Source organism: Mustelus asterias, unplaced genomic scaffold (genome assembly GCF_964213995.1).
Source record: "Mustelus asterias unplaced genomic scaffold, sMusAst1.hap1.1 HAP1_SCAFFOLD_1760, whole genome shotgun sequence".
Classification (NCBI taxonomy): domain Eukaryota; kingdom Metazoa; phylum Chordata; class Chondrichthyes; order Carcharhiniformes; family Triakidae; genus Mustelus; species Mustelus asterias.
In genome coordinates this window covers 34,506-56,329 of record NW_027591705.1, presented here as the reverse complement: position 1 = coordinate 56,329, position 21,824 = coordinate 34,506, and the positions used below count along the sequence as shown (strand labels likewise).

Here is a 21,824-nt window from a genome sequence, read left to right as displayed (position 1 = left end):
TGTCTCCCGTGAGATTCTTCACTTCCGGTGGCATGGTGCACAGTGGTTAGCCCTGCTGCCTCACAGTACCAGGGACCCGGGTTCAATTCCAGCCTCGGGTTACTGCCTGTGTGGAGTTTGCACGTTCTTCCCATGTCTGCATGGGTTTTCTCCCAGTGCTCCGGTTCCATCCCACACTCCAAAGATGTGTAGGTTAGATGGATTGGCCATACTAAATTGCTTTTTCGTGTCAGGGGGATTAGTAGGGTGAATACATGGGGTTACAGGCATAGGGCCTGGGTGGGATTGTTGTTAGTGCAGACTCAATGGCCTCCTTCTGCACTCTACGGATTCTATGATTCTTGTCAGGATTCTATCCTACCAGCTGGTCCCGCCAGTCGATCAGTATGGTGAGCTGGTAAGATCGAATGAGAGGCAAAAAATCGGGTTTGCACCCAGTTTCTCACCTCTCGTGATCTTACCGGCCCCATTTTGCTGGCGTCATGCCCAGGAAGGACGCTAAGTGAATATCAATATTCAGAAATTCATAAAATATGAGTGGGTCCCCAATGTTATCGCCTGGGCTCACTTGTCCTTACCTACTCGCCGGGGGAGGTGGCCACCAGCGAAGATCTCGTAGGGTCCTCACCAACAGGAATTTCGCTGGAGCGTGTGTGTGCCCAATGGGCACTGCCCAGCCATGCCCCCTCCCACCCAGGGGTTTCAGTGGCCTCCGAGCCCCCCGACATGGCCATCACACCTGGTCTCCGCTAACCACTCTATGCTGTAGAACATGTCTGGAAGTGTTGTTAAAAATGGAGCTACTGAACACTTTGTCTTTCTCTCAACAGTGAAGCATTTTGCAATTCCAATGGTAAAATACTCCAGGAAAATGAAATCATCAAATTGCCCAAATTAGCAGCAACCTATCAGATTCTGGCGGATGAAGGAGCTGACGCATTTTACACTGGATCTCTCTCCCAGCAGATAGTGACCAATATCAAGAATGCAGGTAGGGAAAGGTGGAGTGTTGGTGCTTTCTCTCCAATGCATCAGTTAGAAACCAGGCAGGTAGAAGCTTCTGATCAACACTTATTGGATGGCAATAAGATGTTATTTTTCTTTATTGATGTATGGAGTGTGTAAGTGTAGCTGGCAAGGCCAGCATTTACAGCTCATCACCTCACTACCCTTAGTAAGACTTGTTGAACCACATCAGTCCTTGTGGTGTAGGTACAGCACAGACCTATTAGAAAGAGGTTTTCAGGATTTGACCCAGCTGCAGTGAAGATGTAGCGATATATTTTGAAGTTGAAATGGCGAATGACTTGGAAGGGAAAGTGTAGGTGGTGGTGTTCACATGTACCTATTACCCTTGTTCTTCGAGAGGATATGGATTTTGAAAATTCTGTCAAAGGGACCTTGGCAACTAGCAGCAGTAAATCTGTATGGTACACACTGCTTCGCTATGTGCCAGTGGTGGAGTTTAAGTTTATTTATTAGTGTCACAAGTAGGCTTACATTAACACTACAATGAAGTTACTGTGAAAATCCCCCAGTTGCCACACTCCACTGCCTGTTTGAATACACTGAGGGAGAATTTAGCATGGTCAATGCACCTAACCAGCACGTCTTTCGGACTGTGGGAGGAAACTGGAGCACCGGGAGGAAACCCATGCAGACACAGGGAGAACGTGCAGACTCCACACAGACAGTGACCCAAGCTGGGAATTGAACCCAGGTCCCTGGCACTATGAGGTGGGCAGTGCTAACCATTGTGCCAATGTGTGAGCCCCACTCACCTAGCCAAGTGGAAAGTATTCTAAGGCACTCATACTTGTGCCTTGCAGATGGTGGGCAGGCCTTGGTAGGTCAGGAGGTCGATTGCTTACTGCAGTCTCGCCAACCTCTGACCTTTTCTAGTAACTATTTATATTGTCGATCCAGTTTAGTTTCTGATCAATAGTATTCCTCAGGGGCGTCAGTGATGGTTATGCCTTTGGATGTTGAAGAGAGATGGTGATTGAGTGGCACATATGCTATTTCCTACTTAACAACCGAACCCTGAATATTATTTGGCTCTTGCTGCATGTGGACACAGACTGCTTTGTTATCTGAGAAGTTGTGAATGGGACGGAACACTGCAATCATCTGACTTTCTGCGAGATGGAAGGTCATTGATGAAGCAGCTGAAGATGGGTCTGGGACACTCACCTGATGGTCTCCTACATAAATGTCCTGGGCCTCCGATGATTGGTCTCCAACAATCACAATCATCATCCTTTGTGCTCGGCGTTAATCCAACCAGTGGAGAGATTTCTCTTTGATTCTCATTGTTTCAGTTTAACCACTTGATGTCACACTTGGCTATCCTGATGTTTCTCTCAGTCAATTTTGCCACTTCTTGAGTTCAGCTCTTTAGTTCATGCTTGGACCAGGAGTGTAAGAGGTCTGGAGCCCGAGTGTCCCTGATGGGGCCCAGTTGGCTCCTCCATTATTCAGGATAGGATGTCTGAGGAGCCTCCTCCTCTGGTTAGTTGTTGAATTGTCCACTGCCGTTCACTATTGGATGCAGCAGGACTGCAGAACTTAGATCGGGTCCAATGGTTGTGGGATCACCTGGCTCTGTCTTCTACAGCTTCTGCTGTTTAACATTCTCCAAACTCCAGTATGATACGCTTCCCTGCTTTCAGCTGCTGGATCTGAACTGAATCCATTCTATTTAACCCAGTGGTTCTGTCATGCTACATGTTGGAAGATGTCTTCTGTGTGAAGATGGAACTTAGTCTTCACAAGGACCATATGGTGGTCAGTCTTGGACAAATGGCATTCACATGCAGATGGTGTTAGTTTTTAAGCCTTAGCTCAGACTCTAGCTGGCAAATCCAATGCAGGACAGAAAGAGCGTTGCATTCTTAAGAGATGCCATATTTAGGAAATTTATCAGATGAATATAAAAATGTCTATCTGCAAACTGACTGCTATGTTCCTTACATTGCAACAAAGACTACTTCAAAAGGATTTCATTTGCTGTAAGGCAATTTGGAACACATCGTTTCACTTTAATTTGTTTTACTGTTCTTCACAAGGCAGAAGGTCATTTACCAAGTAGAGGGAAAAGTGGGCAATCTGGGAAAATGGAGCAAACAAATACATTCGACAGAAAAAATGAAACGAAAATTCACAATTGAACACAGTGGGCCCGATTTTACCATCAGGTTGCGCCTGTTTTCGGACGTAAAGTTGGGCGTGAGGCGAGTAGTGCGATCCGCGCCTACCTCTGCGTCGGTTTCCCCTTTACCAAGGCCTGAAAATGGCCCCAATCAGGATCGTGCCCGAAACGGGCGTGACTGCCATTTAAATGCATTTGCGTGCATCTAAATTGACTTAAGGGGCTGCACACCCAACCTTACCGGCACTTCCCCCTTTACCACCGTGTTCACCCATCCAGAATCAGACATGCTCTTAAAAGTCCGATTCAGGCACTCCAGTTAGTGAGGAGGTAGGTGCCTAGTGTCTGATGGCTCCCTGCCTGAGATCAGTGGGAGGGAGAAGGGGGGTCTGCTGCCACTCTGCCTGAGATCGGTGGGGGGGAAGGGAGAGAGGGGCCTGCGATCAGACTGGGTGGCGGGGGGGATAAGGGAGTCAGTAATGTTGGAGGGGTGGGGCAATGTCTTTGGGGGCCAGGGGAAGGCATTATTCGGCCCGGGAAGGATATGGCAGGGGAGCCGCATTCTATCATCTTTTTTTCTGCGCATGCGCAGTTGGAGGCACCGATCGGAGCTGTTGAGTTTCGGGCGCGCTAAGCTCCATCCATAGGCTTGTGCAGCGCGATTCGGAATCGCTGATATTTTTTCAGGCAGAGTGCGTATGAGAACGGGTTTAAAAGTCGGATCTGAAACACTCCCATTTTCAAGTCCGCCCAGCACTTAGAATCAAAATGGTAAAATAGGGCCCAGTGTTAGACACCCACCTGGTTACCCTTGTGTAACGATAAATCCTTATTCTGCCTTTATCAACAACTCCTGCATGGTGCTACCCCATCGATAGAAGCAGGTGATTTATATCTCTGCTCTGACACTTCAGATGCTCTCACCTCAAGTCCTCTAGAAGTTGGAACCACTGAGGATCCTGCCATCCATCTTCACATGGTGAGGGATAGACCTGGCCACTGGGACAGGAAGCATCAGAGCGGTTTTGAATAGGGGGATATAGGGGGATAGAGGCAAAAGGTTAGAGGTGGTAGCAGCTTGGGCAGAGTGGCCACTTCATGCCCACCTTCTCCATCCTTCCTGTCATGGTCGATCAACACTTCCTGTTAGCAGTGAGCTGGAGAGATTTCGCTCAGGCCCTGAATGATCCAGGCTAGAGTTTCATTAATCCTCTTTAGGGTGGCATTGAGATGAAAGCCATGATAAGGTATGTCTGATACCAAGCCATGTGACCACTCTTTCCATGACCGTAGACATCAGGGTGAGGGCCTGATACAACAAGGCATTTCTGTTAGAGATGGACTCCAATCTTTCTCGAATTGTGTGCAGTGACTGTGAAAAGGCTGAATGGGCCCTCACACATTTGCTACGACTGCTCTCGAAATGTCCACTTTGTCAATATCCCCATAGGCTGAGCAACTGTGTCTAACCGCACAGAGTTTGAAGAGTCTGGCACTCTCCAAAGGAGATTCTCCAGTGCTGCCAGTCTCCACCACCTGCTTCTCACAGATTGTTGTAGCACAGAAGGAGGCCATTCAGTCTGTTGTAACAGTACTAGCTCTCCAAATGAGGCAATGCCCCTAGTGCCATTCCCCTGCCTTCCTTCTCCCTGTAACCCTGCACTGTTTTCCTTTTCAGGTAACAGTCTAATTATCTTTTGAATGCCTCATTTGAACCAGCCCTCATGACTATCCTAGGTAATGCATTCCAGAGCCCAGCCACTGACAGTGTGAAAATAATCTTCCTCGTATCTGTTTGGCTTTTTCTGTGAGTCACTTTAAATCTGTGCCCTTTGACTCTCAATCCTTTCACAAGTGGGAACATCTACTCTGTCCCGACTCCTCATGACTCTGAAGACCTTTATCACAACTTCCCTCAGCATTCTCTGCTCCAAGGAAAACAGACCCAACTTCTCCAATCTGTCTTCATAGCTGAAGTTCCTCATCCCTGGAACCATTCTCCTGAATCTTTTTGATACTCTCTCCAAAGCCTTCACATCTTAATGTTTGACGCTCTGTTCAGTTATGATGTGTGAACACTTTACCAGCCATCTGGAATGCTGAGGTATGTGTCTATGAGCTGCTGGAAGGAGTGCATGAGTCCAGTGATGGGGTATCCTCCATAGAACCATAGAATCCTTACAGTGCAGGAGGGAGTTATTTGGCCCATCGAGCCTGCACCAACTCTCTGAAAGGGCATCCTATCCAGGCCACCCTTCACCCTTGTGGGTGTGGGAGGAAACTGGAGCACCCGGAGGAAATCCCCACAGACACGGGGAGAATGTGCAAACTCCACACGGATTGTGACCCAAGACTGTAATTGAACCCAGAGGTTCCTGGTGCTGTGACGCAGCAGTGTTAATCACTGTGCCACTGTGCCACTGGGAGTGAAGAATCTCATGGGACTTAGTGTTCAGAAACCAGCCGGCGTTTATCATAGAGTCATAGAATCTGTACGTACAGAAGGAGGCCATTTGGCCCATCAAGCCTGCACTGACCACAATCCCACCCAGAAACTGTCCCCGTAACCCCCAATATTTACCGTTATTCCCCTGACACTAATGGGCAATTTAGCATGGCTAATCCACCTAACCTGCACACCTTTGGACTGTGGGAGGAAACCAGAGCACCCGGAGGAAACCCACGCAGACACGGGGAGAACGTGCAGTCTCCACACTGACAGTGACCCGAGGCTGGAACTGAACCCGGGTTCCTGGCGCTGTGAGGCAGCAGTGCTAACCAGTGTGCCACTGGTTTAATGGTGTTATGACCAGTCCCAAGATGCGGTCCCCCAAATTTGTTATCCTGGACGAGATCCATTAATTTGTTAAATTCCAGATGGGAGAGCTCCAAATTGTTAGGCTGCCAGGTGGGGAGGGATGAGCTGACTCCTTTTCTTTATTCAAGCCTCCTCGATTGGTCTTAACAAACTTAGCTAAAAAAATGGATCCCTTGTCTTGCGGAAGCTTTTCCCCCCAGTCCTAATATGTTTATGTTTTAAAAGGAGCCAATTTAACCAAGCTTTCTTGAATTAAAGAAAGATTGAGTTTATTAGGACTAAATGTGAGGAATATACTAAACTCATGCTCATTCTTTTACACAGATTAAAAAGGAAAAGCAACTCCAAAAGAAAGTGCAAAAAGATTTATGAATCAATCTTTGACTTGTCCGTGAGGAGTAGATGGTGAAACATTGTGGCTTTAGAGACTCGTGAATCCAGTAGTACTGACTTCAGTGGTTGAGTAGTCAGTTTTGAGCTCCCCGAATGCTGTAGTTTAGCTGAGAAATTGTACTTCTGCCCTTTCAGCTGTGTCTTTGCTGACTTGACTTTCTTGTGCAATCAGAAAGAGAGCGACACTTGCTTTTACCCCCCGAAGAAACAAGCTGACCGCTGCTGTCTTTTTTGTTTCTGTGAAACACACTCTGATACACTCAGCACAATTCTACACTGACCAGGCTTTGCAGCTGGCCTTTATCACAGCATCTTGTAAATTCTTGGAGGGCAAAAATCCACAAATAAGTCCAGGACATTACTTCCAGAATCAAATTCCTGCTGACAGGATAATCAGTTTTCATTATCTCCACAGGGGATGACAGTTAGTTCTGTGCCTTTGATATGTCACTCTCTGGATGAAAGGGTGTGAAATTCCATTATCTCTTGTTATCATCCACCCCAGAGTAATTCAGACAGTGGCTGAATTTACATTCTTGGGATTTATGTTCTTTCGCCATCCAGCCTGACGAGGCAGTGAGATCACCCCCAAAGACATTGGGACTTGAAAGCAAACAACTTCTGGTATTAGAACGATGAAATCACTGGTCTGAATGACCTTTTCCCATCTTGAGCTTTCCTTTCATTTAGATGAGTACCGTTTGTTTGGATTGAGATCTATTGTCCCTTCATAATTCTCAGGTCAAAATCAAATTGTGACGTTTTCAGTAAATATTTTGAGAGACCGGTTGGCTCTGCCAGCGGAGATTTTCCACCACTTGGAAAGACAACAGCAGCAGGTACAAATTACACCATTACCTCAAATTTCCCTTCCAGGTCATGCACCATATTAATTTGGGCATATTCCTCAGTCGCTGAGTCAAACCCCTGAACTTCTTCACTCAGAGCATTGTAATCAACTTCAGCACAAACAGATGGCAACAGTTGAAGGAGATCTACCAACAACTTGTCAAGAGCAACTAGCATTGGGCAATAAATTCTAGTGAGGTCTACATCCTAAGAATTTTGTTTTGAATAGGCTATTACAGCCTTCCTCAGGCATGCATATGAAACACTTTCAATTCTATTACATAGGAACAGGAGTGCAACAAATTCCATAAACCTGCCTTTGGCCCGTATCCTTTGCTTAATAAAAATTTATCGCAGGTTTAAAATGAGCAACTCCTCGAGCATCAACAACATTGTGTGTAGTCCTTGTGGAACTGTATTTTGGGGAGGAGGGTTGGCAGCTGTTGTAACAGAGTTCACTCCCCTGTATGTTTGAAACATTTATTTGACTTAATCACATTTAATTCCATTTTCCTCGACAGGTGGGATTATAACCCTTGAGGACCTGAGAAACTACAGAGCCCAGTTATCTGAAGATGTGATAAATGTGCCAATTGGAGACTACACGCTGTTTGTGCCCAACGCTCCATCCAGCGGGCCTGTGCTTGGATTGATACTGAACATCCTGAAGGGTGAGACATCACAGCGGTGACATTCTGTGTTAGGAACACCAGTGAATCATAGAATCCCTACAGTGCAGAAGGAGGCCATTCAGCCCATCGAGGCTGCAACGAGCACAATCCCACCCAGGCCCTATTCCTGTAACCCCACACATTTACCCTGATAATCACCCTTAACTAGAGTTAATTTAGCATGGCCAATCCACCTAACCCGCAAAACTTTGGAGTGTGGGAAAAAACTGGAGCACCCGGAGGAAACCCACGCAGACACAGAGAGAATGTGCAAACTCCACACAGACAGTGACCTGAAGCCGGAATTGAACCCGGGTCCCTGGCACTTTGAGGCAGCAGTGCTAAGCACTGGGCAACCGTGCTGCCAGTGGGGAGGAGGAAATGAGGTGCCGGTTACTTCTCCACTGTTCCCAATACAAACATAGAACATAGAACATTACAGCGCAGTACAGGCCCTTCGGCCCTCGATGTTGCGCGTACCTGTGGAACCAATCTAAAACCCATCGAACCTACACTATTCCAATATCATCCATATGTTTATCCAATAACCATTTGAATACTCTTAATGTTGACGAGTCCACGACTGTTGCAGGCAGGGCATTCCACGCCCTTACTACTCTCTGAGTAAAGAACCTACCTCTGACATCTGTCCTATATCTATCACCCCTCAATTTAAAGCTATGCCCCCTCGTGCTAAGCATCACCATCCGAGGAAAAAGGCTCTCACTGTCCACCCTATCTAATCCTCTGATCATGTTGTATGCCTCTATTAAGTCACTTCTTAACCTTCTTCTCTCTAACGAAAACAGCCTCAAGTCACTCAGCCTTTCCTCATAAGACCTTCCCAGCATACCAGGCAACACCCTGGTAAATCTCCTCTGCACCCTTTCCAATGCTTCCACATCCTTCCTATAATGCGGCGACCAAGTGCGGCCGCACCAGAGTTTTGTACAGCTGCAACATGACACCATGACTCCGAAACTCAATGCCTCTACCAATAAAAGCTAACACACTGTACGCCTTCTTAACAACCCTATCAACCTGGGTGCCAACTTTCAGGGATCTATGCACATGGACACCGAGATCTCTCTGCTCATCCACACTACCAAGTATCTTACCATTAGCCCAGTAGTCTGTATTCTTGTTACTCCTTCCAAAGTGAATCACCTCACACTTTTCTGCATTAAACTCCATTTGCCACCTCTCAGCCCAGCTCTGCAGCTTATCTAGGTCCCTCTGCAACCTGCAACATCCTTCCGCACTGTCCACAACTCCACCGACTTTAGTGTCATCCGCAAATTTACTAACCCATCCTTCTACGTCCTCATCCAGGACATTTATAAAAATGACAAACAGCAGTGGCCCCAAAACAGATCCTTGCGGTACACCACTGGTAACTGAACTCCAGGATGAACATTTTCCATCAACCACCACCCTCTGTCTACTTACAGCTATGATGTGGAGATGCCGACGTTGGACTGGGGTAAACACAGTAAGAAGTTTAACAACACCAGGTTAAAGTCCAACAGGTTTATTTGGTAGCAAAAGCCACACAAGCTTTCGGAGCTGCAAGCCCCTTCTTCAGGTGAAGAAGGGGCTTGCAGCTCCGAAAGCTTGTGTGGCTTTTGCTACCAAATAAACCTGTTGGACTTTAACCTGGTGTTGTTAAACTTCTTACTGTACTTACAGCTAGCCAATTTCTGATCCAAACCGCAAAATCACCCTCAATCCCATGCCTCCGTATTTTCTGCAATAGCTTGCCGTGGGGAACCTTATCAAACGCTTTACTGAAATCCATATACACCACATCAACTGCTTTACCCTCATCCACCTCTCTGGTCACCTTCTCAAAGAACTCAATAAGGTTTGTGAGGCACGACCTACCCTTCACAAAACCGTATTGACTATCCCTAATCAAATTATTCCTTTCCAGGTGATTATAAATCCTATCTCTTATAATCCTTTCCAAAACTTTGCCCACAACAGAAGTAAGGCTCACTGGTCTATAATTACCAGGGTTGTCTCTACTCCCCTTCTTGAACAAGGGGACAACATTTGCTGTCCTCCAGTCTTCTGGCACTATTCCTGTAGACAATGAAAACATGGGCTGAATCTTCTGTGTTCTCTGTTGCTATTTTCCTATCTTAGTCTGGAGCTGCACATTTCTCATCTAGACCCCCAGCCTGGATCTGCCGAGAAATGTGGAGCATAATTGCTCCTGGAGGCCTTCGGTGCAGTGCAGGACCATCGGGGGAAATGAAGCCATGTCCCCTTTTTATGTCATTAGCTGCCCTTAATGGGTAAGTTAAAAATCTTAGCCCCTAGCTACTAGAGAAGCTGTGTGCGGTAAGTGGGTGAGGTGTCAGGATGGGTCGGGCGAGGGTGGTGGTGGTTTTGGGTGGTGGAGTCAGGGAGTGAGCTGGTTCAGAAGAGTATTTGGGGGATGAGGGTGTAGTCGGGAGTGGGAAGTATGGTTGGGTGCACAGGCCAGGCTTATGGGTGTGGGGTAGCCGGGTGGTTGGGGCTATTCTGGGGGTCAGGAGCTGTCGTCAGTGGTGAGGGTTAGTCGGGGGGGCGGTGGGGGGAGGGGGTGTGGTTAGGATTGTAGTCGCATGTTTGTGGGGGGGAGTAGTCAGGAGGACAAGTTAGAAATGGTTTTCATCATTCTAATGTTTCCTGGGTAAATATTCTGCTAAGTGAGGCAGAACTATCTGAAGTCTCCAACGTTAAATCAGACTTTCAGAGGGTTTCAGATGCAAGAAGCTGAAACGTCTCGGGAATTTCCCATGCAGTCCTTGTGTGGGAACATCTAAGTGGGCCCGCAGGGCATCCTCCAGGGTAGCTCTGAGACACGGAAAATCTTGCCCATGATTCATATCAATCCTTCTGTATTTGTACAGCCAGATTATTCAGTTAGGATCCATTCAAACTTCCATATTGCAGAGGGCAGCAATCCTGTCCAGAGGACTTCCCGGAATTATCTAGTATGCTAACTTCAATATTTGTTTTCCTGATGATTATCTGGTATCAAGGAGCCTCAGCAAAACTGAAGTCAATCGGAATCAGGGGAAATCTCTCCACTGGTTGGAGTCATACCTGGCGCAGATGGAGCTGGTTGTGGTTGTTAGAGGTTAATCATTACTATACTCCTTATACACCTACGATTGTGTGGCCAAATTCCCCTCCAACTCGATTTTCAAGTTTGCTGATGACACCACCGTAGTGGGTCGGATCTCAAACAATGAGATAGAGAATCTGGTGAACTGGTGTGGCAACAATAATCTCTCCCTCAATGTCAACAAAACGAAGAGATTGCCATCGACACCAGGAAGTATAGTGGAGGAAATGGCCCTGACATAGAATCATAGAATCATAGAAACCCTACAGTGCAGAAAGAGGCCATTCGGCCCATCGAGTCTGCACCGACCACAATCCCACCCAGGCCCCACCCCCACATATTTACCCACTAATCCCTCTAACCTACGCATTTTAGGATTCTACGGGGCAATTTTTAACCTGGCCATTCAACCTAACCCGCACATCTTTCGACTGTGGGAGGAAACCGGAGCACCCGGAGGAAACCCACGCAGACACGAGGAGAATGTGCAAACTCCACACAGACAGTGACCCAAGCCGGGAATCGAACCCAGGACCCTGGAGCAGTGAAGCAGCAGTGCTAACCACTGCGCTACCGTGCCGCCATCTACGGAGATAAAGTGGAAATGGTCGAGAGCTTCAGGTTTCTAGGCGTCCAGATTACCAGCAACCTGTCCTGGTCCCTCCACGCCGACACTATAGTTAAGAAAGCCCACCAACGCCTCTACTTTCTCAGGACGCTAAGGAAATACGGCATGTCCACTGCGACTCTCACCAACTTTTATTGATGCACCATAGAAAGCATTCTTTCTGGTTGTATCACAGCTTGGTATGGCTCCTGCTCTGACCATCATCATCATAGAATCCCTACAGTGCAAAAGGAGACCATTAGGCCCATCAAGTCTGCACTGACTACAATCCCACCCAGCCCCTATTCCCCAAACCCCATTTATTTGCTCTGCTAATCCCCCTGACACTAGGGTCAATTTACCATGGCCAATCAACCTAAGTCGCACATCTTTGGACTGTGGGAGGAAACCAGAGCACCCGGAGGAAACCCACGCAGACATAGGGCGAATGTGCAAACTCCACACAGACCCAAGGTCGGAATTGAACCTGGGTCCCTGCCGCTGTGAGGCAGCAGTGCTAACCACTGTGCCATGTACTGACCAAGATCCGCAAGAAACTACAAAGGATTGTAAGCAAAGGCCAGTCCATCACACAAACCAGCTTCTCATCCATTGACTCTGTCTACACTTCCCGCTGCCTTGGAAAAGCAGCCAGCATAATTAAGGACCCCACGCACCCAGAACATTCTCTTTTCCATCTTCTTCTGTCGGAAAAAAGATACAAAAGTCTGAGGATACGTACCAACCAACTTAAGGACAGCTTCTTCCCTGCTGCTATAGAACTTTTGAATAGACCTAGCTCGCATTAAGTTGATCTTTCTCTTCACCCTATCTGTAACTGTAACACTGCATTCTGCGACCTCTCCTTTCCTTCTCCCCTATGTACTTGATCCACTTGGCCTACTTCATTCCCAAGAACCCAGTCTAACTGTGAATCCTTTCTTGGACTGGACACATGTTGCAATAGAAAATTGTTCTGAACACAAGGAATGTTCGCTCCTCTCTGCCTTTTATACTCCCACTGTCCCAGTCTACCTTCGGGTAATTAAAGTCCCCCATTATAACGACTCTATAATGTTTGCATCTCTCTGTAATTTCCTGACAGGTTTGTTCCTCTACATTCTTCTCACCAGTTGATGGTCTGTAGACCACATCGAGCAATATCAATGCACCCTTTTTGTTCCTTAGCTCTAGACAAATAGATTCTGTCCTTGAACCCTCTGGGACATCCTCTCTCTCCAGCAATGCAATGCTCTCATTAACCAATATCACCACCGTCCCCCTTTCTGAATACTTTGCACCCAGGAATATTTAATACCCAGTCCTGGGATGGTGAAAGAAAATGTAAATGGACAATCCAACGTGAGAATAATTAACTGAAGGTGAGCCGACTTCAATGGGGCGAGAATGGAATGGGGCCAGTTAGACTGGAGCGAGAGGTCGGTGGGAAAAACTGTCGCTGAACAATGGGCTGCCTTCAAAATAGACACAGTCAAGGTACATTCCTATAAAAGGGGAATGTCGGGAAACAAGTCCAGAGCTCCCTGCTTGAAAAATGAGAGAGAAATTAAAACAAGGAAGAAAAAGTGTACTTGTGACAGGTGTCAGGTGCAAAATACAGATGATCAGAAACAACTGGCAGCCAACATAAAGGAGATCCCAAAGTCTGCTATAGGAATATAAATAGTAAAAGGAAGAGTAAGGCTGATTTGGGATCAAAAAGGGAATTTACACATGGAGGCCGAGGCAGGGCTGAGGTAACAAATGAGGACTTTTCATCCGTCTTTAGCAAGGAGGTAGATTTTACCCAGGACATGGTAACAGACGAGGGAACTCCGTCCCCAGAAGGGTCCAGAATTGATAAGGAGGAAACGTTGAATAGACTGTCATACTGGAAGTTGACAAGACACCGGGACCGGATGAGATGCGTCCAAGGATATTGAAGGAAGTGAGAATGGAAATTGCAGGGACGCTGGTCATAATCTTCCAGCCTTCTCCAGACTCAGGGGAGGTGCCAGAGGACTGGAGAATTGCAAATGTTACACCCTTGTTCAGAAAAAGCTATAAGGATAGCCCAGCAATTACAGAGCAGTCAGTTTCACATCAGTGGTGGGCAAACATCTACAAATTATTGGAATATTATTAAAAGTCACTTGGAAAATGTGGGTTGATTAGGAAGAGCCAGTATGGATTTCTAAAGAGGAAATTGTGTTTAACTTGCTGGAGTTTTTTGAGGAGGTAATGAGAGGGTTGATGAGGGTAATGCTGTTGATGTGGTGTACATGGTCTTTCAGAAGATATTAAATACAGTGCCATACAATAAACTTGAGTAAAGTTTTAACTCATGGAGTGAAAGGAACAGTAGCAACATAAGTACAAAATTGGCTGAATAATAGGAAGCAGAAAGAAATGGATTTGCTGGCCTATCCCTATAGCAATTCTGATGACGTTGGCCAGAACTCTACCACCTCGCCCGCCATGGAATCGGACTGGGTGAGGGCCCGACAACGGAAATCTCCATTGACCTTGGGCGGGAATTTCCGGTCTCGCCCAAGAGAGGCTGTAAAATCCTGCCCATTGTTTCCATTGTCACAGCAGCCAGAGTCTGAAGTGCATAATGGGGAGTAGGGGAGGAATATGGTAACACAGTCAATGGGCTAGAATCGAATGCACTGAATGAGGCTATCATGCACATTCTGCCTGTGCTGACTCTTTGATGAAGCTGTTGAATGAATTCCGTTTGCCTGCTCTTTCCCCATAGCTCTGTGTTTGCTTCCCTTCAAAAAATTGTCCAATTCTCTTTTCTGTGCTATCATTCAATCTGCTTCCAGCACTCTTCCAGGCAGCACACTCCAACTCATCCTTGACCCTCGTGTAGAATTGTTGCCCAATAGGCAGTGCCAGGGGCAATGCCAGGATACTGGCTGGGCGTGACCCTTTCCCCCGCCCCGCCCCCTTGGGGCTGTACTCACCTGTGCACCCCCAGCGGGTTCCGTTGGGTTCCTGTGCACATTGTGGGGGCCCTGTCATGATTTTCGTGTCAGTGTGACCTCATGCCAACGTGAATGAACTGTCTCATGTGGGGCACAATCAGTTCATGTAAATGGGCATCCCGACTATATCATTGGTGGGGGATGGGCTGGGACAATCCAGTGGGGAAATCCCACCAGTGCATGGGTCTCCCGTTTGATTTTCTGCCCTCTTCGCTGTGCCCCGCCTCCCCCCACCCCACTCCCACAATGTCATGTCTGGTTCCTTCAGATGGCCAACTGGTATAAAGATGGAGGTGGGGAGAGCAGTGATAGTCGATGGGATAAAATAAACTAGACTATTAATCCAGAAACTCAGCTAACGTTCTGGGGACTCGGGTTCGAATCCCGCCACGACAGATGGTGGAAGTTGAATTCAATAAAATAAATCTGGAATTAAGAATCTACTGATGACCATGAAACCATTGTCGATTGTCGGAAAAGTCCATCTGGTTCACTAATGTCCTTTAGGGAAGGAAATCTGCCGTCCTTACCTGGTTTGACCCACATGGGACTCCAGAGCCACAGCAATGTGGTTGACTCTCAACTGCCCTCCAAGGTTAACTAGGGATGGACAATAAATGTTGGCCAGCCAGCGACACTCATGTCCCACAAATGAATAAAAAAAATCTGAGTTTACTGGTTAGAGACCCTTCTGTGGAGATGCTGGCGTTGGACTGGGGTAAACACAGTAAGAAGTTTAACAACACCAGGTTAAAGTCCAACAGGTTTATTTGGTAGCAAAAGCCACACAAGCTTTCGGAGCTCTAAGCCCCTTCTTCAGGTGAGTGGGAATTCTGTTCACAAACAGAGCATATAAAGACACAGACTCAATTTACATGAATAATGGTTGGAATGCGAATACTTACAACTAAACTGATTCTCACGATTGATGTTAAATTGATCACCATATATGTTGCCATATTTATACTGTCCTCTCTTTGAACAGGGGTGTAAGGTTAACATTCCTTCAGTCTTCTGACACTATTCCAGTGTCCAAGGAAAGACTGTAGTCAGAATTTCTCCTAACTCCACCATGGTTTTCCTTCAGTAACCTGACATCTATCCCAACAGGACTGGCTGACTTTGAGTGGTGCCAACCTATTTAGGTTTAAATCTAACTTCTTCAGATGCTTTCACTTTATTTTATCCTATCGAAATCACTGCTCTACCTTCTTTCATCTTTATACCAACACCATTCTCTTCTGCTGTGAAGACAGATACAATGGATGGAATAAGGGCAGCATGGTGGCACAGTGATTAGCAATGCTACTTCACAGCACCAAGGACCTGGGTTCAATTCCAACCATGGGTCACTGTCTGTGTGGAGTTTGCACGTTCTCCCCATGTCAGCGTGGGTTTCCTCCGGGTGCTCCGGTTTCCTCCCACAGTCCAAAGATGTGCTGGTTAGGTGCATTGGCCGTGATAAATTGCCCCTTAGTGTCAGGGGGATGTATAAGGATAGAGCCTGGGTGCAATTATGGTCATTGCAAGCTCAATGGGCCGAATGGCCTCCTTCTGCACTGTAGGGATTCTATGATTCTAAATTTTCTGACCATTCATGCTGGCAGGATTTTGGATGAGCGCTAAATTCTCCGTCCTCACTTGTAGTGGCAGCAGCGTGAAGGGCCAGAGAATTCCGGCCAATGTATTCACTCAGTACCTTAGTCAGGCTCTTAGTCCCCACAAGAACGTTACCTGGGTTCCTAATTGGTCCCCCCATTCCTCTATCCTTTTACTTTTATATTTATAAGATTTCTGGATTCCCTCTTATTTTACCTGCTGATCTTTGTGGAAATCTGAATCTCACTATTTTGAAACTGTTGATTGTCATCAAGCGGATTATTTGAAATAGGAAATCCACTGGATTGATCTAGACGATCAATTCCATTATCTTGTCTGTTATTAATGTGAAATTAATGTGTCTGCATTTGCTGTTTTGTGGTTTATTTCTAAAGACTGTGCCGCGCTGGCGTGTGTCTGAGCCGGTGTGGTGTGCTGGCGTGTGTCTGAGCCGGTGTGGTGTGCTGGCGTGTATCTGAGCCGGTGTGGTGTGCTGGCGTGTATCTGAGCCGGTGTGGTGTGCTGGCGTGTGTCTGAGCCGGTGTGGTGTGCTGGCGTGTATCTGAGCCGGTGTGGTGTGGTGTGCTGGCGTGTGTCTGAGCCGGTGTGGTGTGCTGGCGTGTATCTGAGCCGGTGTGGTGTGCTGGCGTGTGTCTGAGCCGGTGTGGTGTGCTGGCGTGTGTCTGAGCCGGTGTGGTGTGCTGGCGTGTATCTGAGCCGGTGTGGTGTGCTGGCGTGTGTCTGAGCCGGTGTGGTGTGCTGGCGTGTATCTGAGCCGGTGTGGTGTGGTGTGCTGGCGTGTGTCTGAGCCGGTGTGGTGTGCTGGCGTGTATCTGAGCCGGTGTGGTGTGCTGGCGTGTATCTGAGCCGGTGTGGTGTGCTGGCGTGTATCTGAGCCGGTGTGGTGTGCTGGCGTGTATCTGAGCCGGTGTGGTGTGCTGGCGTGTATCTGAGCCGGTGTGGTGTGCTGGCGTGTGTCTGAGCCGGTGTGGTGTGCTGGCGTGTGTCTGAGCCGGTGTGGTGTGCTGGCGTGTGTCTGAGCCGGTGTGGTGTGCTGGCGTGTATCTGAGCCGGTGTGGTGTGCTGGCGTGTATCTGAGCCGGTGTGGTGTGGTGTGCTGGCGTGTGTCTGAGCCGGTGTGGTGTGCTGGCGTGTATCTGAGCCGGTGTGGTGTGCTGGCGTGTATCTGAGCCGGTGTGGTGTGCTGGCGTGTATCTGAGCCGGTGTGGTGTGCTGGCGTGTATCTGAGCCGGTGTGGTGTGGTGTGCTGGCGTGTGTCTGAACCGGTGTGGTGTGCTGGCGTGTGTCTGAGCCGGTGTGGTGTGCTGGCGTGTATCTGAGCCGGTGTGGTGTGCAGGCGTGTGTCCGAACCGGTGTGGTGTGCTGGCTTGTATCTGAACCGGTGTGGTGTGCTGGCGTGTGTCTGAGCCGGTGTGGTGTGCTGGCGTGTGTCTGAACCGGTGTGGTGTGCTGGCGTGTGTCTGAACCGGTGTGGTGTGCTGGCGTGTATCTGAACTGGTGTGGTGTGGTGTGCTTGCGTGTGTCTGAACCGGTGTGGTGTGGTGTGCTGGCGTGTATCTGAACCGGTGTGGTGTGCTGGCGTGTATCTGAACCGGTGTCGTGTGCTGGCTTGTATCTGAATCGGTGTGGTGTGGTGTGCTTGCGTGTGTCTGAACCGGTGTGGTGTGGTGTGCTGGCGTGTATCTGAACCGGTGTGGTGTGCTGGCGTGTGTCTGAACCGGTGTGGTGTGGTGTGCTGGCGTGTATCTGAACCGGTGTGGTGTGCTGGCGTGTGTCTGAGCCGGTGTGGTGTGCTGGTGTGTATCTGAACCGGTGTGGTGTGCTGGCGTGTGTCTGAGCCGGTGTGGTGTGCTGGCGTGTATCTGAACCGGTGTGGTGTGCTGGCTTGTATCTGAACCGGTGTGGTGTGCTGGCGTGTGTCTGAGCCGGTGTGGTGTGCTGGCGTGTATCTGAGCCGGTGTGGTGTGGTGTGCTGGCTTGTATCTGAACCGGTGTGGTGTGGTGTGCTGGCGTGTGTCTGAGCCGGTGTGGTGTGGTGTGCTGGCTTGTATCTGAACCGGTGTGGTGTGCTGGCGTGTATCTGAGCCGGTGTGGTGTGGTGTGCTGGCGTGTATCTGAGCCGGTGTGGTGTGCTGGCGTGTATCTGAGCCGGTGTGGTGTGCTGGCGTGTATCTGAGCCGGTGTGGTGTGGTGTGCTGGCTTGTATCTGAACCGGTGTGGTGTGCTGGCTTGTATCTGAGCCGGTGTGGTGTGCTGGCTTGTGTCTGAGCCGGTGTGGTGTGCTGGCGTGTGTCTGAGCCGGTGTGGTGTGCTGGCGTGTGTCTGAACCGGTGTGGTGTGCTGGCTTGTATCTGAGCCGGTGTGGTGTGCTGGCGTGTGTCTGAGCCGGTGTGGTGTGCTGGCGTGTGTCTGAGCCGGTGTGGTGTGCTGGCGTGTGTCTGAGCCGGTGTGGTGTGCTGGCGTGTGTCTGAGCCGGTGTGGTGTGCTGGCGTGTGTCTGAGCCGGTGTGGTGTGCTGGCGTGTATCTGATCCGGTGTGGTGTGCTGGCGTGTGTCTGAGCCGGTGTGGTGTGCTGGCGTGTGTCTGAGCCGGTGTGGTGTGCTGGCTTGTATCTGAACCGGTGTGGTGTGCTGGCGTGTGTCTGAGCCGGTGTGGTGTGCTGGCGTGTGTCTGAGCCGGTGTGGTGTGCTGGCGTGTGTCTGAGCCGGTGTGGTGTGCTGGCTTGTATCTGAACCGGTGTGGTGTGCTGGCGTGTGTCTGAGCCGGTGTGGTGTGCTGGCGTGTGTCTGTGTTATGGTGACCATCGGTGGGGTTTACTGCTGGTCTTTTCACTGATCTCACTTCAAGGTCCACATTCTGACCACCCTGCATGAAGAGGTTTCTCCTGAATTCCTCAGATTATTAATTAACTCCTGTTCAATAATTTCATTTCCATGTTTTGTCTGAAGTTTCTCTCTATTTCCAGGCTATAATTTTACTTCAGAGAGCGTTTCCTCCCCTCAGCGGAAAGCCTTGACGTATCATCGAATCGTTGAAGCCTTTAAATTTGCATATGCAAAGAGAAGCATGCTGGGAGATCCACTATTTGTCAACATGACTGAGGTAAAATACCAGTTCTAATAGTGTTCAGCCAATCAAAAACTGTTTTCCTTGTCCCGTGACTGGGAATAGCTCAGCTGGAATCAATCCCAATTCCCATTCCAATTCCGACCAGTTACAAAGAACAAAGAACAGTACAACACAGGAACAGGCCCTTCAGGCCTCCAAGCTTCCACCGATCATGATGCCTGCCTAAACTAAAACTGTATGCACTTACAGAATCCGTATCCTTCCATTCCCATCCTATTCATGTATTCGTCCAGTTGCCCCTTAAATGCCGTTATCGTACCTGCTCCTACCACCTCCCCAGGCAGCGTGTTCCAGACATTCATCACCCTCGATGTAAAAAACTTGCTTCGCACATCTCCTCTAAACTTTTCCACACACATCTTAAACCTATGTCCCCTAGTACTTGACCTTTCTACCCTAGGAAAGAATATTTGATTATCCATTCTGCCCATTTACAACTTCCAACTGAGTTTTCCACACAAAGTTTCTCTCAGAGTGTGGTGAGCCTCTAGAACTCTCTTCCTGAAAAGGTGGTGGAAGCAGAGGCTTTGAACATTTTAAGGCAGAAGTGGATAGATTCTTGGTAAGCAAGGGGGGTGATACGTTATTGGGGATAGGCGGAATGTGGATTTGAGGTTACTATCAGATCAGCCACGTTTTTATTAAATGGTGGAGTCAGCTTGACAATGAGCCCACCCTGCCAGCATGACTCTGTGGGACCCACCTCCTGGTTTCTCTTTTGGCAACGTGTTTGAAAATATGGCAAGAAAAGCCAGCAGTGTAGCCAACCGGCTCCACCCTGCTCCTGCCCAAGTTCACACTTAGCCATAACGTGGTAAAATTCCATCCCTTCTCTCAGAGGTGAAAGGTTAATGACTAATCCATTACATTAATCATTTTGTTCTTTGGATCTTTCTCATTAACAGCTCGTTGCCAATATGACCTCAAACTATTTTGCAACACAGCTTCGGAGTAGGATCACAGATGATACGACGCATTCTATGCAATATTATGAGCCTGATTTCTACACCGTTGACAATCACGGGACTGCCCATGTGTCCCTGGTAGCAGAGGATGGCAGCGCAGTGTCAGTAACCAGCACCATTAATTTATAGTAAGAGCTTCCTGGTCTTCAATTATTCATTCATGATGATAACCTCTCCTTCACATCTTTCTTCTTCACATTCCTCCTTGCTCCTCCTGTGGCCGAGTGTCGGGGGGCAGTGGGGTGGAGAGGCTGGTTTGTGAACTTTTCCACAGCTTCTTCAGCCACAATAGGAGCTGCACTAATGGACGTTGTGGGCAGGGAAGTAACTCCATGAGACTAAAAGGAAAAGATAATTGCAGACACTTGTTGGTCACTGTAACCTCGCTTTTCATCAACTCCAACGATGACTGTATTTCAGCATTGTTCAGGTGGACGGAACATCCGGGGGTTGTGAAAGATGTTATAGAACATAGAACATAGAACAGTACAGCACAGTACAGGCCCTTCGGCCCACGATGTTGTGCCAAACCTTTTCCGAAAGCAAGGTCAAGCTATCCCACTCCCTATCATTCTAGTGTGCTCCATGTGCCTATCCAATAACCGCTTGAAAGTTCCTAAAGTGTCCGACTCCGCTATCATAGCAGGCAGTCCATTCCACATTCATAGAAATGAAATTAGTTTCATATCATAATTCTGTTAGGATCTCATCTCTCTCTCCTGTCTGAACTCCTATAACTGCCGACCCAGTATGGGAGGTAGTGGCTGGAATTCTCCGACCTCACCCGTGGCTGGGTTCTTCGGTCCGGCTGCTGTGAATGGAGATCTGGCTGCGGTGGTGGGGCATACGAGACCAGAGAACTCTGGCCAGTACATCTCTCATTCATACCTTTGTGCACATGATCCCCACCCAAACATATTTGGCCTTTCCGTATAACCTCCCTTTCTAGCTTGTATTGTCTTTTCTCGCAGAGCCTACTTAATCCATCCAAACATGAGCTGCAGTAGGTAGAAACCACAATAAAATGTGAAAATTGGTGTGGCTGTGTTACTGGGGAGTTGAGTTTAGGAACGGGACAACATGGGGTGGGTTTCTGTCTGTCGATGATTGTGCCAGAATGCTCGCTCCCCAGCCAGTTTCCAGCTTTTATTTAGCTGGCTTGCTTTCTCAAGCTGATCATTTTCATTCTGCAAGGAACTTGGTGGAACGCAGTTGGGTCAAAATGTCTTTCCCAGTACTGTAACACAGAACACTTGCTTTAACTTAGCATTCTCTACCAAAGTTTCTCTTCTCCAAGAAAGACAATCCCAACTTCTCCAATACAAAAAGAAACCTCTGGAAGCTGGAAATCTAAAATTAAAAACAACAAAAACTCAGCAGGTTAGTCAGCATCTGACCCTCTCCGCTCCCCTTTAGAATTGTACTCTTTATTTTATATTGTCTCTCTGTGTTCTTCCCACCAAACTGACTCACTTCACACTTCTCTGAATTAAACTTCATTTGCCGCTTG

The 21,824-nt window shown here is 48.1% G+C and overlaps 1 protein-coding gene across 1 annotated transcript in view; it reads left to right on the top strand.

Moving 5' to 3' along the window:
• The window catches only part of LOC144488673 (glutathione hydrolase 1 proenzyme-like), a 60,276-nt gene that overhangs the window by 18,307 nt on the left and 20,145 nt on the right, over window positions 1-21,824 (top strand). Inside the window, exons 3-6 of the mRNA XM_078206760.1 lie at window positions 831-991; window positions 7,733-7,882; window positions 19,186-19,322; window positions 20,255-20,442. Coding sequence (XP_078062886.1) covers window positions 831-991; window positions 7,733-7,882; window positions 19,186-19,322; window positions 20,255-20,442 — 636 coding nt within the window. The remainder of the gene's footprint in view (window positions 1-830; window positions 992-7,732; window positions 7,883-19,185; window positions 19,323-20,254; window positions 20,443-21,824) is intronic.